This window comes from Austrofundulus limnaeus, unplaced genomic scaffold, assembly GCF_001266775.1.
Source record: "Austrofundulus limnaeus strain Quisiro unplaced genomic scaffold, Austrofundulus_limnaeus-1.0 Scaffold109, whole genome shotgun sequence".
Classification (NCBI taxonomy): domain Eukaryota; kingdom Metazoa; phylum Chordata; class Actinopteri; order Cyprinodontiformes; family Rivulidae; genus Austrofundulus; species Austrofundulus limnaeus.
The window spans coordinates 637,103-654,323 of NW_013952511.1; the positions used below are offsets into that span (position 1 = coordinate 637,103).

General features: G+C 37.4%; 2 protein-coding genes across 4 annotated transcripts in view; one reads left to right on the forward strand and one right to left on the reverse strand.

Moving 5' to 3' along the window:
* Window positions 1-415: 415 nt before the first annotated feature.
* Window positions 416-6,715, forward strand: yif1b (Yip1 interacting factor homolog B (S. cerevisiae)). Of its 2 annotated transcripts, none has more exons than XM_014014030.1 (8): window positions 416-556; window positions 1,488-1,590; window positions 1,761-1,890; window positions 2,012-2,116; window positions 2,397-2,533; window positions 3,720-3,875; window positions 3,951-4,044; window positions 5,466-6,715. In XM_014014030.1, the coding sequence occupies exons 1-8, from the start codon at window positions 511-513 to the stop codon at window positions 5,619-5,621; spliced, it is 927 nt and encodes a 308-aa protein (XP_013869484.1). In that variant the 5' UTR covers window positions 416-510; the 3' UTR covers window positions 5,622-6,715. The 2 variants fall into 2 exon arrangements, with proteins under 2 accessions (XP_013869484.1, XP_013869485.1); XM_014014031.1 differs by having other exon boundaries at window positions 416-547.
* A 178-nt stretch (window positions 6,716-6,893) lies between these two features.
* LOC106521463 (probable E3 ubiquitin-protein ligase HERC6) overlaps window positions 6,894-17,221 on the reverse strand; it is a 15,320-nt gene continuing 4,992 nt past the window's right edge. Inside the window, exons 4-23 of one of the 2 annotated variants that reach the window (XM_014014028.1) lie at window positions 15,455-15,682; window positions 15,217-15,308; window positions 14,960-15,087; window positions 14,685-14,839; window positions 14,389-14,447; window positions 14,192-14,295; window positions 14,035-14,094; window positions 13,828-13,924; window positions 13,551-13,731; window positions 12,224-12,375; window positions 11,840-11,956; window positions 11,643-11,753; window positions 11,345-11,524; window positions 11,115-11,255; window positions 9,285-9,451; window positions 9,082-9,148; window positions 8,892-8,962; window positions 8,462-8,645; window positions 7,818-7,920; window positions 6,894-7,699 (exon numbers count right to left, since the gene is read on the reverse strand). In XM_014014028.1, coding sequence (XP_013869482.1) covers window positions 7,470-7,699; window positions 7,818-7,920; window positions 8,462-8,645; window positions 8,892-8,962; window positions 9,082-9,148; window positions 9,285-9,451; window positions 11,115-11,255; window positions 11,345-11,524; window positions 11,643-11,753; window positions 11,840-11,956; window positions 12,224-12,375; window positions 13,551-13,731; window positions 13,828-13,924; window positions 14,035-14,094; window positions 14,192-14,295; window positions 14,389-14,447; window positions 14,685-14,839; window positions 14,960-15,087; window positions 15,217-15,308; window positions 15,455-15,682 — 2,627 coding nt within the window. In that variant the 3' untranslated portion in view covers window positions 6,894-7,469. Of the gene's footprint in view, window positions 7,700-7,817; window positions 7,921-8,461; window positions 8,646-8,891; window positions 8,963-9,081; window positions 9,149-9,284; window positions 9,452-11,114; window positions 11,256-11,344; window positions 11,525-11,642; window positions 11,754-11,839; window positions 11,957-12,223; window positions 12,376-13,550; window positions 13,925-14,034; window positions 14,095-14,191; window positions 14,296-14,388; window positions 14,448-14,684; window positions 14,840-14,959; window positions 15,088-15,216; window positions 15,309-15,454; window positions 15,683-17,221 lie in introns of both variants that reach the window. The other variant, XM_014014027.1, reaches the window with a different exon arrangement.

Sequence of the window (17,221 nt, forward strand, 5' to 3'; positions counted from 1 at the left end):
CATAGATTTGCACACCTTATAAGACCACATATATTCAAATTTTAAATTATGAAAAGTCCCATRAGCCTTTGCTGCCTGAGCATACGTTGAATTTTCTCCATGTCCATGGGTTGAAAAAAGAACTAAAGAATGTGGGCAACCACACTGGCTGCTAGCTTAATCATAAAAAATAAAACAACTTTACTTAAGCATTTGCATTTCTTATATTATTGCATTTGGCCCACGACCCTCAGATTGATTTTTATTTTGGCCCTCTCAGGGAAAATGTTTGGGCACCCCTGCTTTATACAGTATTGAGAACGGACTTGATGCAACCTCCTCACAGTAGGTGGCGCTGTTTACGTTTCATTTMATTTTTGGCTCAGTCAGCAGAAAAATAAGAGCGTTTTACTTCCGTGTAACTTGTATGAATGAGTTCATCTTCCCCGGGCCGGCGTAGAGCTCGCTAACTTGTCTTAATTCCAGCATAGTTGGTTAGCTGACAACTGCTGCTTACCAAAGACAGCTGTTATGGATTACACCGCGACTCAAAGTGGCTTCAGACAACGTAAGTTACGTACGTGAATCTGTCAATCAAAGTAGTTAGAGAATCGAGCATGTTTTGAGTTCAACGTTGCGTTGCTTTAGTTAGCTAAGCTTGTTGTTCTACCGGTTTAATACGAATGACTAGAAAATAAAGTAACTGTAAAAGCAAAAACCTTACGAAACCTATGACATCGGTTCTATAAAGCGCAAACGAGGTTTGTAGCTTGTTTACAAACTGTTAATTAGGGTATGCTAACGAAGTAAGCTAGCTAATTTAACGTAGAAACCGGTGTTGTGCGTAACTGTGTTACCCCGGCTGTTGAGATCAGTTTTCTCGCCAGCAGTAGTACTATAGTAAAGTTTCAGCCACCGAGGTGGGTTTCCTCTAACAACGGACAAAAAGAAACAAGACAAGGTGAAAATCCACATAAATGATTAATGTTGCATTATCCTTAATACAATTTTCAAACGGCTGAGGTTAAAAAGGTAAACATCTCAGGGGGAACAGAGTCAGACACAACACCCAATTTTTATTTCCTGTATTATTAATATTATTCCGCTGTTTTCATGTTAGCATACTGTACATCTTCACAAGACGGAGCTCGAGATGCCATTTGGCTGTTATTGATGGCTAAACTATGTTCAATAAAGCATTATTGAAACCGTTCTGTGTACTTTTGTGCTGAGATTGAGGCTGATCTTGTGATGAGCTTGTGCTAATGTGATCACTGTTTCTGGGAAACAAATTGAAAAGCTCTTTCTTCTCTACAGAGAATGCAGATCATGAATGGAGGCACACATGCACACTGAAATGATAAAAAACAGGCATTGATGGATCAATCAGACTTTTTTGTCACACTCAAATTTGTATTAAAACAGTCAGAATTTGAGGGAAAATGCAGCAGATGTGWTCATTTGGTTGTCAGAGCTTGCTCTCTAAACTTCCCTTTTTTATCTTACAGAACCCAGTATGCGTCTGAGGAACAGCTCTGTGGAAGGTTCAGATGGCAGCCAGCTGTTTGAGGACACAAGTGGAGCAGGACCAGGATCTCAGGGCACCTATAGGTGAGAGCCACCCACATCCAGGCTGAAACTAAACTTTTAAGACAACAAGTCACAATCTGAGGAAAGAAAAATGTTTTACAACATCAGGTTTTCTCCTTGTTTAATTTGCATCATATACTTAAAAAAAAAAGGTAAAAGAATTAACAATAAWTTTCATTTCACGTTGGCAGGAACCAGCAGGCTGACCCTCAGGCTGCAGGATTTTCTGGTCAGGCTTTCCTGTCAGACCCCATGTCCAACCTGGCCATGGCGTATGGCAGCTCACTGGCATCTCAGGGGAGGGAAATGGTGGACAAGAATGTAAGACTGCCTCACATAGGTTGTTTTTTTAATTCCACCATTTAAAAGATGGCTTGCTGTTAAAATACACCTTGTGATAAAAGCAGACTGAACAGTACCAAGTAATACCTGCTTGTTTCAGTTGGACAGGTTTATTCCCATTTCCAAACTGAAATACTACTTTGCTGTTGACACAATGTATGTTGGGAAGAAACTTGGCCTGTTGGTTTTTCCTTACATGCACAAGGTACGCTTGTTTTATTTCTTCTGTTTTAAATCATCTTGTTCGGCTTATCAATATGTAGAAATACAAATTAAGTAACTTCAGAAAAAGTAATCAATCTTTTACATACATATAGCTATTATTATTGTTTCTTTTACCCTTTAGATACATCTTTTTGCCTCTGACTTGACTGTCTTTAAGACTTCTTTATGTTTAAACTCTGCAGCAAATTTGCAATCTGCTACAAAATATGCAGTCCTGCCGTTTTTGGTAAAGCGTTAATAATTTTTGTGTTGTGTTGTAGAATTGGGAGGTGAGTTACCAGCAGGACACGCCTGTCGCCCCACGTTTTGATGTCAATGCCCCGGACCTTTACATTCCTACCATGGGCTTCATCACATACGTCCTGGTGGCTGGACTGGCTCTTGGCACACAGAACAGGTATGCTGTGCTTTAGTTAAAATGATACAGCTCTTAAAATGTAATGAATGATTGCTTTTCTTTTCGAGTAGCATCATTTTGTTTGTCTTTGCAGTTATTTTATTATTATTATTATTATTATTATTATTATTATTATTATTATTATTATTATTATTATTAACCTTTATTTCACCAGGAAAATCCCACTGAGATTAAGAATCTCTTTTGCAAGGGAATCCTGGCCAAGACTGGCAGCGGTACACAGATTACAAAACATTCACAGCAAAAACAGAGTTAGCACCGTCATAGATAGATTAAATAAAAGATTCATCAGTTAAAACATTTACAAACAGATGATTCTTTCCCAAAATCAATAAGAACAGCCTTAAAAACACTTAGTCACAACAGCTCCTTTAGGTTCAAGTATCTCTGCAACTGACTCCAAGAAGATGGAGCAGAAAACTGAAAATATTTCTTTCCAAGTTCAGTTCGGACTTTAGGCACCGAAAGCAAAAATAAATTCTTGCAATGAAGAGAGTGTCCTCCAGTGGACTTTCTGTTTATGTAGGCCAACAAATATGATGGAAGAAGTCCTGGTATGGCCTTATAAATAAAACTATGCCAATGACGGAGTTTACGAGTGTCCACGGCTGTCCACCCAACCCGGTTGTATAGTGTGCAATGATGTGTAAAAGCTTTTAAAACTGTTACAAATCTTAGAGCTCCATGATAAACAGTATCCAGTGAGTAAAGACCTTTAAGAGAAGCATACGTGTATAAAATTTCCCCTTAGTCCAGTACAGACATAAACTTACAGATGTTGAAATTGAGACCAACAGAGCCACAGAAATGCACTGAAAGAAATTTTGCATGTGAGGAAGTGATAGTATAGCTCACTTAAAGTAAAGTAAAGTTTTATTTATATAGCACCTTTCATAGAAATAGATTCACAGGGTGCTGAACAAAAAAAGGAAATAAATGAAAGGACTTCATTTGTGACATCATGCATACTTATTGACAGAAACTGTTTAAATGATGAGCAAAAAAATCTGTCTATATGACTGTTTTGTTTTTTGAGTGTTGTTTTGTGATTTCCATTTGGCAAAGGAGAAACATTCAAATATAAATGAGTCATCAGTGCTACAGTAGCTTTTAGTTGAATAATTTGATAGAAACTTAATGATATCCTCACGTTTGTATTCCTCAGGTTTTCTCCGGAGCTGCTGGGAGTTCAGGCCAGTTCAGCACTGGTGTGGTTGATCATGGAAGTCCTGGCGGTGCTGTTATCACTTTACCTCRTCACTGTAAACACAGACCTCACCACCATCGACCTTTTAGCCTTTTCTGGATACAAATATGTAGGGTATGTACAAGGCTGTGCAGTCGTTGGCGTCTTAAGGTTTTTATTTTTTTAACAAATTCGTCTTGTTTTCCACAGAATGATTGTTGGTGTTGTAGCAGGGCTTTTGTTCGGGAGGCCAGCCTATTATCTCTCTCTGCTGTGGTGTTGTGCAGCTATATTTGTCTTTATGGTGAGTAAAAGTTATGCTAGGTGTTTATATTGGACAATATGTGACCTATCATATCGAAATGAGGATTAAGTCAAATTTGGTCAAAATGACCTAATTACATTTTCAGATTCTTGGCTTTAAAAGCTACATTCTGATACCTGGATCATTCTGATATCGTAATTAAATCCATATGTATGACTTAATTTGTCTTGTTGGTTACAATAATACATAAATATTTGGTCTGAATCCTAATTTTATGTCATTTTATTGAGGAATTTTTGATGTCCTTAAAAAGAGGAAACCTCAAATTATATTTGAATATTGAGATTTCCCAGCTAAAAGAAACACAGCTTTGCTTGTTCACAGGGAAATTGTCAAAATTTTAGGGCGTTTTTCCTCAAAATCAGTTTTTTTGTTGCTACTGCTCAAAAAAGTGTTTCAAAATTTTGTTTTATGATTAAATTTCAGACAGTTCATTCAAATGATACATTGATAAAGCATTTATTCTTTTTTTGTTAACATTTTAGTCAAAACACTATATTTGCCTTTTTCTCCTTATACCACTTTTGGACTTAATCCTCGTTTCGATGTGATGGGTCACATATTCCCCAAAAATAACAATACATGGTGCTTTCCCCCCCATTTTAAGTCATCCTGATCCAGAGTTTTAAAGTAACTAAGTACAAATACTTTGTTACTGTATTTAAGTAGAATTTTTGGGTACCTGTACTTTACCTGAGTTTATCTTTTTCAGCCTACTTTTTACTTCTACTTCTTACATTTTCACACAATTATCTGTACTTCCTGCTCCTTACATTTTTTWAAAAAAAAGGCAAGAAGTAGAAAGTCATTACTTAATTTCATTAAGAAAAAATAAATACTATCCATATAAACTGTGCCTCCTAGATAGAGTGAATTTAATTGTGGTTAAATGAGAAGTATAAATATATAAAATTCTGATACTGTAKTAATTTGTACACAAACAACTCATGTAATAAGTCATTAAGAAAAATCTAACTGCTCATTTTAAAATCAATGTTTTTACTTAAGTACAGAAAATATCAGATACTATAAGACTTTTACTCAAGTAAAATTCCTAAAGCAGACTTTAACTTTTACAAAAATCATTTTTTAGTTAAATACTTGTACTTTTACTTGAGTATCACTTTGTGGTACTTTATACAACACTGTCCTGATCCAAATCATGCATGATTACAAATTCACGTCTGTACATCATGTGGTTAATGAGGTGGAAACCACTATTAAGTCCTTATATGGGAATTTAAAAAAAATGCTCAAAAGTGAGACGAGCCATAGTAGCCAGACAACTTGTTCCTGATATGGCTCAGAGCTCTCCCTGATGCTCTCCACCTAACAGGAAGCCAGAAATAACTTGCTCCAAATATTACCTGTTCTAATAAGCCTTGCTTGTTTCTCTCCAGATCCGCAGCCTGCGTCTGAAGCTGTTGTCTGAGGCGGCGGCTGAAGGGAAGCTGGTGAGAGGAGCCAGGAACCAGCTGAGGATGTACCTCACCATGTCTATAGCTGCAGCGCAGCCCGTCTTTATGTACTGGCTCACCTACCATCTCGTCAGATAAAAGCTACAACACGCTCCTCTGTGTAGAGAATGAACTTGGCTGTCTGCATGTCGTTCTCAGCCTGTCAGGAACAAACACAACCCCTCCACACTCAAAGACTGAATCACTCAGAACACAAGCAACAAGACAGTAGAGAAGAGGTAAAACATTTACTACCTTTTCTCACAGCACAGCCTTGTTAAGATTGCCTTTTTTATATTTAATGTCTTCAACATTTGTAGCAAGTTGCTTTACATTTTTTTGTTTCTAAATTGTGTAATTAAATGTTAAGTTTTTTTTTTATAAATATTTATGTACGTTTGTGGATAGTTAAACTATTGTCTCTGATTTTGTATTTGGTCTGATATTTTTAAGCCAATAGAAAGAAAGCACATTAATCTGTCACAAACTGGACACTTGATGTTGTGAAGGAACTCGGATCTGGATTAAAACCCGATCAGCTGGTTCTGTCTGATAATACTGTCACAGTTGGATCTGGAGACAAAGTTTGTGAGTGTAGGAGTAAAATCCCCAGTTTTAAAATGTTTAATCTTTTCTCATTATATGTGCAAAGCTTTTCTGCCTGGCATTGTTTGAACAGAAATCAGTTTTATGGAAGGGGTGGGGGCGTTAGTTGTGAACCTGAACAGCTGCTTTTGATATCCTTTTAGAAATGAAGTTGACTGCTACTCAGATTCAAAGTCAGATGAAATAAAAAGACAAAAATGTGAATTTATTGTGCAAAACTTGTTTGAAGTCTTTAGGAATTGGAAACACTGTAAGTTGATGCAGCTTTGCTTCGTGTTTGTAGCTTTCAGCCGCTATGTTTGTTGCTTCATATTTCAGTGTAAATCACAAATGATTTTAGAAAGATACAAAATTTAGCACTTTCTCTAAAACGGATGAAACATTAGCTTTGTTACTCGTGTGTAACTCAAGCTGTTTCCATCCAGTAAGGACCTCTTTAAATAGGACACCTCCTTAAAGATAAATCATTACTTTAACCACTATGACATTTGAAACAGTTTGTACTTGGTGTCACGGTTGACTGAAATCTGAAGCTGATCAATCCACTGAAATGTTGGGACTGATGAATAAAGTGATGATGATGATGAGTGAAGAATCATTTCTAAGTTGTGGAAGTTGTTTGTGTCAGATGATCAGTTCATCATATCAAATCTATGAACACAGCAAAGATCACATTTTTCTGCAGAAAAATGTTACCAAAAATAAATGATAGTTTTGTGTTTTAATAGATGGTCTGATGTGTGCTTCACAAATGAACTGCAAGGCTGAAACACAAGAACATTTATTTGGTTTAATAATGCACAAATGACAAAGTAATATTTTTACCATTTTTATATATATTTTGATGTGTTTTTATGCTAAAGATGAAATTATACAGATGCAACAATATAACATTTCCTAAGATGTTTATCACGAGTTCAATGAATTTTCCTCAAAGCAAAAATATCCTCCATGGCCATGTTTAACATGTATCAAAGCTACATGAGTAATTTGTCKGATTTATTTTTAAAGTTTTCTGAAATCGAACTTAAACATTTAAATGTTGAAAGCAAACTGGATAGAAACATTTTACATGACATTAAACCTCCACTTCCTTAATGCTACACAATGACTGATAAATATGAAACAATAAAACCTTCAACATGAGAAAGCAATGTCAGTTATTGTGATAAACTTGAACAAATACATGCACCACTACTTTGATCAAAAACCAACAACACGAGTACAAACATTTTAAGAWTCTGTACTCGGGTTTAAAACAAAACTAGTATTTGTACAGTGGCACATTGTGCAAACAGGAACAGCTCAAACTAAGATCAGGGTTTTATAGAAAGCTCTGCTTCAATCTTTCTGCTCCCTCCAAAAGCCTCGATTGTGATTGATGGCCTGAAGAAGCCTGGTCTTCATGGTCCTCTCCACCGGGTATCTCCTGTAGTTGGGGAGCAGTAACAAAGTGTGGCAGGTGAGCGACTCGGGCAAATGGTGYTCAGAGGCGTTGGGCAACACGGCCACTCTCATGATGACGTACTCCATTCCCGTGAAGGGCACGCGGTCAGAACCTGTGAGGAACACTGGAGACACAAACGTCCCACAGTGAACATATGAAATACAACACAGCAAACATTTTTACTAAGWGTGTAACTAATGTGCTTTAAAGTTTAACATAAGACATGTAAGATGGAAACTTACAAAGAAACTTTTTCTTCTCCTCTGTTGTCAGCTTTTCAAACACCTCCCAAAAGGTAATGATGTTTGGATGGTCAGCATGGTAGTCTCCTTCATAAACAGTGTTCTGTAAAATAAAAATAAAAACATTGAACGTTTGAGGTTCCTGATAATGATGTCACATTTTTAGTGACTAAACAATGGGAATGTAATGGTGGAATGAAGGTTATCTGCCCTCGTGCGTCACTAAAGTCCACAACATTCATCTGTTTGTCATATGTGACCCATCACAGTGAAATGACACCAGGGCTGAACAGATCAGACATCACAATAACAAAGAGATCATTCACACACACATCCTGGCATAATTTAGGGTCTCCAATGAACCGAACATGCATGTTTTGAACAGTGGGAGGAAGCTGGACCATCTGGAGAAACACACACGCACAAGGAGAACATGTAAACTCCATCTCAGACATGTGCCTTTAAAGAAAATGTTCATGGCTCAAGTTTCTCCACAAAAACAACACAACTGACAATGTAACCAGTGACACAAAATCACYACAGCCCTGTTTGTGGTAACTACCACCACGAAAAACTATTTTTCTGAGGTCAACGTGTTCTGTGTGACACAGTGCTGCAACAAATATCGGTACATCTGAGCTCACCTGCTTGAAGACCTCCCAGTTGTAGTTCTCATGACCCACCRTCACTGACTGCAACTCCTCCGGCTGAAAGAACTCCACCACATCAATGTTGCACACTTTGAAAAAACCCCTCTTGAACAATTCAAACACTCCCTCCACTGATTTGTTGAAAATGTGGTTGACACAGGCGGCAACAAACTCTTTCCTATTGATAAAAAAAATGTAAAGAAGCACATTGACAACCATCAGCTCATTGTTTGAACTCTAAAGGTATCYAAGTGTAATTTATAAATTTTTTGTTAATAAGACAATTTCATGAACAGTTCGCAGAGTGAAGCAGAAGCTGTTTTCAGAGCTGAACACAAACTGACAAATGCAATAGATCTTTTAAAGATTGTGAGGATGACAGTAATGGACATCATTATACTAATATTTAACATTTTAAACACACCTGTTTGACCACGTGACACGTTTTCCAGCTTCGTTTGGATCTAGTTCACATTCCTCACCACCCCAAGGCACCTGAATGCAACGTCAGACAGTTTCATTAACTTTCAGATCCAGCTCCACATTTCTAACAGTTTTTTATTTAAACATGAGAGGAAAACTGGTTCATTTCCAGTCCGATTTTGCAAACCTACAGTGAAAGAAAGCTCCAGTGCTTCAACTTCATCAGGACTGTAGTCCTCCAAAATGCACCTCCAAGATCTTAACACACAATAAGCATTGATAATAATCATTTTGATAATTACAGACATATCTAAAAACATTATTCTTATTTTTAAAAATGTACAATTTACATGTAATCATGTAGAAGTGTTATGCATTAGTAAAATAGCCTTACTCTGCCAGAACAGGTTCAAACTCTTTCATGTCGTCCAGAGAAGTTTTGACTTGGAGCAGCTTCTTGAAGAGAGCCAGTGGGAAAGGCAGGTGTATAATGTTGTGGTTGTAAAGAGCCAGRCCGCACAAAATGCCAAACAGGAAGTACTTCTTCTCCTCCACGTTTGGCTTTAAAAAAAAAAAAAAATCAAATTCCGATTAAGTACAGATAAAATGTACAGAAAACTAAATTGAGCACAAGAAAGAGGTAAAATAAATAAACAAAACTACAGTATGAATGTTTAATGATGAATCCAATTKCCCTTTGGGATCAGTAAAGTATTTTTGAATTGAACTGAATTGAAAACCTGAAAAAAAGCTGAAATTAGCCTAAAATAGCTTTAAAAAGTTGCTGAAATCAGTACAAATAAACAAAGAGCACATGATAGCTAAATTAAGCAAGATGAGATTATTACAAAAAGGTGAATTTAGCTGAAAAAAGTGCCAATTTGCTAAACAGTAAAAACACAGAAAACAGCTGAAATTAGAAGCACAAAAAATGATACCTCATAGCGGTAACATAATGACCCCCGCAYGCACAAATGCACCGGAACTCACACTGCTAGGTGTATCCCAAAATTGTAGTTGTTTGGATGGGGGTCTTTTCTTTGGCGGGGGGGCATTGGCTGACCTGATGGATAGCCCCTCATCAGAGCTAAACAACCAATGAAAATCTGAAGCTCCTATGTTTAATAGTTTTTGAGCTATAACCATTTTTGTATGTCCAGATACCACTTTTTCAGATAAATTGGGGGTTCCGGGGGGGCACTGATTGGTGGGCCTGATGGATAGAGCTTCATCAGAGCTAAACAACAAAAGAAATCTAAAGCTCCTATGTTGAACAGTTCCTGAGTTATAAGCATTTTTGCATGTCCTGACACCCCCTCTGTGAAAGGAGCCCCCTCCTCAAATATGGGGTGTATCGTAAAAATGTTTGCTGGCGCAGTGTAGGTCAGACTCATCTACAGTCCTGCCAAATTTCATGTCGATTGGTGCAGCTGTTTTTGTACTACGGTTGACCAAAAATCACTGCAAAAAAAAAAAAACAGTACGAAAACAATAGGACTCCTGCTTACGTTTCGTGTGCGGGGGTCATAATTAGCAGAATATCAGATAAGGTCAAAATGATAGCTAAAAAGCAGAAAAGAGCACAAATAATCAAAGGAGAAGCTGAAGGAGGCTGAAATAAGTACAGAGTAAAAAAAAATGCAGTAAAAGGTTCATGAACATTTTGAGGGGTTCCAAGGATGTTGGAAACAGCTCTGTTTATTTTCTGTAAGAAAAAACAAGGTCAACAAAGCTAAATATCACAAAAGTATAATTGCTGAAATACCAAAAGTCTGAGCCGGAATGTCCTGAAGGAGCTGAATGTTTTGATATATTAGTTRTTGAAGCAGAAAAAAAAGTGCTGAATAAGATATATACCAAATAACGTACTGGAGGAAAAATTATCTTAACTGTGTGAATGCTTGATAAACATTCACACAGTCAAATCTGAACACAGAAACATAAAGTTTGGACTCATGCAGGAGTTCGATTTCCCATTTTAAGTCTTCAAAAATCTGATTTTTTTCAAATCAGATCCAGTTTTTTTTCATATGAGGTACTAAACTAAGCGACCTCAGACAACTTGTAWATCATTGAGGTAGAGAGTATACAGTTAATCCAGACATTAATATCATCAATATCAATGTCATGCAGTTTAAAGCTAAGAATAAATAAGACCTGCAGTGTGGCCATAGCCTAATATTGTATTTTCATGTACAGTTTGTCTTTGAATAWATGGTCTTACCTTTGGGGGAAACCAGGCCAGAGTCTTGCTTTCATTGTAAATAAACATTTCAGATTCAGGAGCCATTAGCTCCTCAAACAGGTGGAGGAACAAGTCCTTTTTGTTCACAGTCATGATCTCCCTGTCATCCTTGAATTGCACCTGAGTTAATAAATAAAAACAAAAGAATAAAGATRCTGAAAACACTATGATTGCTATTAACTTGTAATCATTTTGATCTTTATATTTACCAGAAGCTCCCTTTTGAAGACAGAGTGATCGGTTGCAGCGAGCTGTCTGAAGGTGTCCTCRACCAAGTGTGTTCGTCTCAGAATCAGTTGGAAAACTGGAGCACAAGACGACTCTGGAGCGTCCAAAATCCCCTGTTCAGGCCACGGTACACCCAATGCACGCGCAAAATGATGTGCTTCCTGTTGTTACAAAACTCTGTCTTATTAGAACATCTTAGCAGCAGATGTTTGCAGAAAAAAGCAGAATCACCGATGTGGCAATATATTTATGAACGATGCATTTGATCATAAAATGTACCTTTGACACACGTGCGAAGATGTTAAACACTGCCATCTTGCAAATCAGAGGCAAAACAAATGGATAGCGACAGAAAATGACAGGTGTGCTCTCCGGTGTGAACTCATCATCCTTATAAAAAAAAAAAAAATGTCTTTGAAACAAAATGAAACAATTATGGCAGAAACAGATCTGACGCTTTAAAACACAGTTCTTACCCTATTATAATACCCCAACCAAAGCGCGGTATCTGAAAATGCATTAACAGTCGAGCAGATTTCCTTCACATAAAAGGTGTTCAGTGGGACTGTGTACGACTTCCCAGTTTTGTTTGCCTGTAAAGAAATGGATTGAATAAAAAGCAAAGACAGAAACATTAGAAATAAAGCCCTCTGTACACATTCCCACTCATTTAAGCACCTCCATCATGTGATCAGTAAACGTCAGGTCAGTCGACTAAAAATATAAACTTCACAAATGGCTGAGTAGTACAAGGTAATGATCAATATGTGTTYAATTTTAAAGTTAAATGATTGAGTTCATAACTTCTAATATTCACCCCAACTCAGAAACCAGACTGAAATGAAGCGTTAAAMACTGACTTTGTAGAGCAGCTTCAGGGCTTCCAGCAGAAACTTGACTCCTGGGTTGTGAGTTTCTAAGAGGCCGTTCTTTAGCATGAAAGCCAGGGCGTTTTTGAAAACCAAGATGTGTCTCGTCAGTAAAGGGGTCGACAGAGAAGACCACCAACTCTCTACAAGGAAAAAAAAAGGCATCCGAGTTACACAATATGAATTAGAAAAGAAAAAAACAAATTCAGACCTCTGTTAGCTGTACATTTACTTTTAAACTACTGTATCTATCACTGACTGCCACAGGCTGTGTTCATGTTTGTCTGCAGTGTTAGCAAAATATCTCATATACCACTGAACGTTTTTTATTGAGCATTTCAAAAAKAAATCCTTAGATCTATAACTATTAAATTTTGGAATGAGTTCAGTTTAAGATGGCTGCCGTAGATGTCACACAAGAAAACTGAAAAACAGCAGTTTTACAGAGATGTTAGTAAAATCTGGTGGTAGCAACTGAAAGTCATGCAAAACCTATAGTTCGAGTGTCAACTGATTGCACAAGATCGGTTTTCAAAACTTTGCTATTATCTTTTGAAGTGTACTCTGTGTTGGAGTCAACCTTAGCCAGCACTAAAATGGCTATAACCTGGTCAAATCTGCAGATTTTAACCTACAGCAGCTGACAGTCATTGCCAACACATACTCTAAGTGCTGATACATTTTCTGCACATACATTTATTGTCTTAATAACGTACTTTATTCAACACTTGAAATGAAATATAAAATAGAACGAGGAAGTTTAAGTTGTTTTATCTAAAATAAAAAGCRCATCCAGTGTGTTAATGTCTACCTTTACATTAAAGTAGACATATCCTGCTTTTAAACATTTTTTTCCACATTTAAATCATTCAGATGGGGTCTATATAAAGTGGAACTGCAATGCTTTGGTCTGAATTCCTCCTTATTGTAACTCCACAAGCCCCTCTTTCACCCCTTTTTTGAAGTGTCTCAGATAAACTCGTTTTGACACTGTCTCTTTAAATTTAAACGAGGTGCTTCACATTCTGCCCCCACTTCCAGACCTCACTAATGAGAGAACTGAGATGACAAAAATGTAGTTTGTACGTCCAGACCTTACCAAACTGTCACAGAAAATAGAGAAAACTGAACGGGTTGAAAAATACGGCCCACGCAGCAATGAGAGAAACTAAATTCTAATTTTCTACACTCCTAGAGACTCAAAGAACACAACAAAATGCATTTAACGTCTAAAAAAAGTGTTTTTTTTTTTTTGCATAGGTCCACTTTAAATTTGAAAAAGGTATTAATTTCCATTACTAAATAAAACATTATTTACTTAGTGCTGCTTGTGCCTTCTCGCTGAGATGAGCTATTGCAATAGCCAGAGGCAAAGCTCTAGTCATCACGCTGGAGTCCTCTTGCAGAAGGGGGCACGTSAGCAAAATCAGAATGATCTCCGGAGATTTCATGACAGTTCTTGAGATCATAATCAAGTCCAACAGGACATCAAGATTCACCTGAATGGAAAGTAGCTTCATTAAATTACAAAACAACGTTTTCACATGTCTGATGGCCCACATCATGGAAGGGTATCTGGGAAATATCTCCTTAACTGATTGTTTGATCCATGGGATTGCCAACATCTGGTCAAAAGCTCGGCTGGCAGCTTCAAGGTCYACTGTTAAAGCACCTGCCTCCAATGGTGTCCCACTGATGTCAAAGAGTGTTAAATCAATAAAAAAAGAAAAACCTGAGTGAGACAACTAAATACTTAACTCTTTGACTCACTTCACTCACAAACAAATAAAAACTGGACTTACTTGGCTTTTGTAAAACTGGCAACGAGACTGGAACATGTCAAAAACATYGACTCTATTTCTCTGTTGCCCAAAACAAGAGAACATTAAGAGCATTAGAAACAAAAATTTAACACAACTCGTCTTTAAAATATACAGAAACATAACAGAAACAAGTTACCTCCTTGTCTCAAYGTTGCTGTGTGTCCTTGTTAACCATCTTTGCAGTTTGGGCTCATCAAGCCTTCCGGTTATTTGCCCATTTCTACGAGCTTTTGCAGCAATCTTAAAAAAAAATGAAGAAAATGAAAAGAAGTTAAAGTCAATTCTGATGTTTCTTCTGCACTAATAGTTAGTTTTGAGTAAATTAAACATTACCTTTGCAGATGAAGTGTAAATGAAGTTYGTATTCCAACCAGCTGATATTTTCAAGTTTGCTTAAAGACATAAATTATAATTTTAATAACATAATTAATAATATAATTCATATTTTTTAATTAGTTGGACTTTACAAAAAGAACACAGAGGATTCAGAACTCAATGATTACCATTTCAATTTGACTTAAGCCTGAGGAATTGTCCACATGTAAGAATAATTTGCATTTCTGTCTCATSTAACACGTTTCATCTATGATAATTCTTCAACAAATCATGTAATACAGCACCGTACGTACCACTTGGCATCTCTGAGTCATTATCAGAGGTCCACGGAAGCTGAACCAGGACTGGAGACAGACTGCCCTCTCGCCGTCCGGTCCCCATCTGACCTTTGTCTCCACTGCCAAATGCCCACAGCTGGCCAGAGGAACTCAAAACCAAAGTGTGACGCCTGAAAAGCCAACATTATTATGAATTTAATTGGATAAAGTTTTTAACAACATGATGTGTCAACATTTAAACAAACAGTAAACCAAAGCATTTTAAAATAAAACACTAGTTTATAGTGTACCTCCCACATGCAATCTGGGACACAGGTCCGCCAAGACCGTCAACTTGTCTGGGTCTCATTTCATTGGCGTTGGAGGCGTGACCGAGCTGACCGTGGCTTCCCTCTCCAAAAGTGAAAACGTTTCCTTCCTAGAAGTCACATAAWTTAGATCGGGGTGGACAACATTTGTTTTCAAAACACTAGAATTACTTTTTAATGCCACTGAAATTCACACATATAACTGGAAAACATTTTTCCAAGCAGCAGCATGTTGGTACCTTTGTTAACAYGGCAGTGTGAGACTCTCCACAGCTTATGAAGGAGACACTCAGAGGTCTGAGGGCAGGTACCAAACAGACGTTGAACCTGCCTGTTGGCGAGCAGAAGAAAAGTTGAAACTGATAGAATTTCAAACGAACTTTCAAACCACGCTGAAGCTAAACAGAATCCTGTCAACGTGACTTACATGTGAGATGTAGTTACAAGGAAAAGCTGAGAAAGCGGAAATTCTTGTACCTTTTTCATCCACCCTGTTGAGCCCCAGCTGACTGTACTTRTTGGCACCACAGCAGTACACCAGGCCGGGGAGCGTGAGGAACATAGTGTGGCTTCCTCCGGCTGAAATCTGAGTCACTGCGACCCCGTTCAGGGCGCACACCAGGACAGGTTTTAGCTGTTGTGACACCTCCTTCCCCAGGCCCAGCTGACCATGACTGTTTGAACCCCACGAGAAGACATCTCCACCTGAAATGTAATCAAATGTAATATTTTTTTCTTGTTTCACACTACATCCAAATTGTATCATTAAATCAAAGTRTGCCATAACCACACAGTTTGGACTTCATTAAATCTTTGGTTTTTACATACAAAGTGTCACTAATTCATGTTTTGGATGCCAATAAAAATAATATTGCCAAATTGACTCTCACTGTCCGTCCACACGTGATTTAGATTTTATTGATTGAGATTCTAAAGCCACAATAGCTGCGTTTTCATTGYTAATGTGCGYAAAACTTTGTTGATATTCTGTTAACGTAAAAAAAAAAACAGTTTCGCAATTGCGGTGTGTCCATTAARTAAGTAAAGCTATTAAAGTGCCTGTGACATGCCTATCCTTCAAATACAAAAAGTCAAAGAAAGCATCTTTATACTTGAGAAAATTGGCATAGTACACATGATTTTACCCATTTTGTCACATAACTGAACTATTTTCTTTTAAATTTGGCTCAGCTAAAGTGAAACAGGAAGTGACATCAAAGGGGAACTCAAACTTGCTGGTCTCYGTTTATTAAAACAAAATTTTTTAAACTCACTCTTCTGCGTGTCTCTTTGATAGTGACTAAAAATAATCTACAGAATCAGATTCTTCTCTACTCTCTGTGTTAGCTTTTGTAACGACACTGTTTACATGCTGAAATTCCCCTTTGACATCACTTCCTGTTTCTTCACATGGAAATATCTTAATAACCGTTCATCTCAGCAACGTGAAATTTGTTTTGAAATACATTATTAATGTTATCTTTCCAAAAATGCATTCATGTTTATTATAAAAATTTGACGTCACAGGCACTTCAAAGTCACGCGTGAATACGTTAGTTTTCGTGATACGTCATTACAAACATGGAGGCAAAGGATGTAATCAACATGCATAATTGCTAACACGGCACTAGCGCTCACCATCAGAGGAGACATCGGCGTCTTATCGAGGCTTTCCAGCAACAAGCCCCTTATACCTGGGAGCAGCTACGTATAGGGATGGTACCGAATTCTATACTTTTTGATGTACAGACCAAATTTTGTGGGTACTACCGAGTATCTATTCACGTAACATCAAACGGTACCATGTTTCGGTACCGAAACACATTATTGCGACCTGTTTGGCGTAAGAGTGGTGAGTTTTCCATGCTTGTCCTGAACGCAGTATCACACAAAAGTGTAATGACATCAGCAGCTGCTGGTTCAGACAGTAAACAGAGGCAGAGCTCAGTGAACGTAGCATAAAAGCCTCGCAGCTCCTGGAGTAAAACTCGCCGAACAGATCGCCTCTGAATTATCTGTGGATTAATTAGCTTGTGAGCACGACATTTGCTTGCTCAAAGTAAATAAAGTACCGCCACCTTTTTTATTTCATCCATCATTAAAGGTGCAGTATGTAACTTTTCTAAAAATATGTTTTTAACATATTTGTTCACTCTGTCACTATCTCCTGACAGATTGATATTAGACAGATAAGCTATGGAGGAAAAAAGAGTCCTCTTGCTTTTCCCGGTGGTACTACAGGCT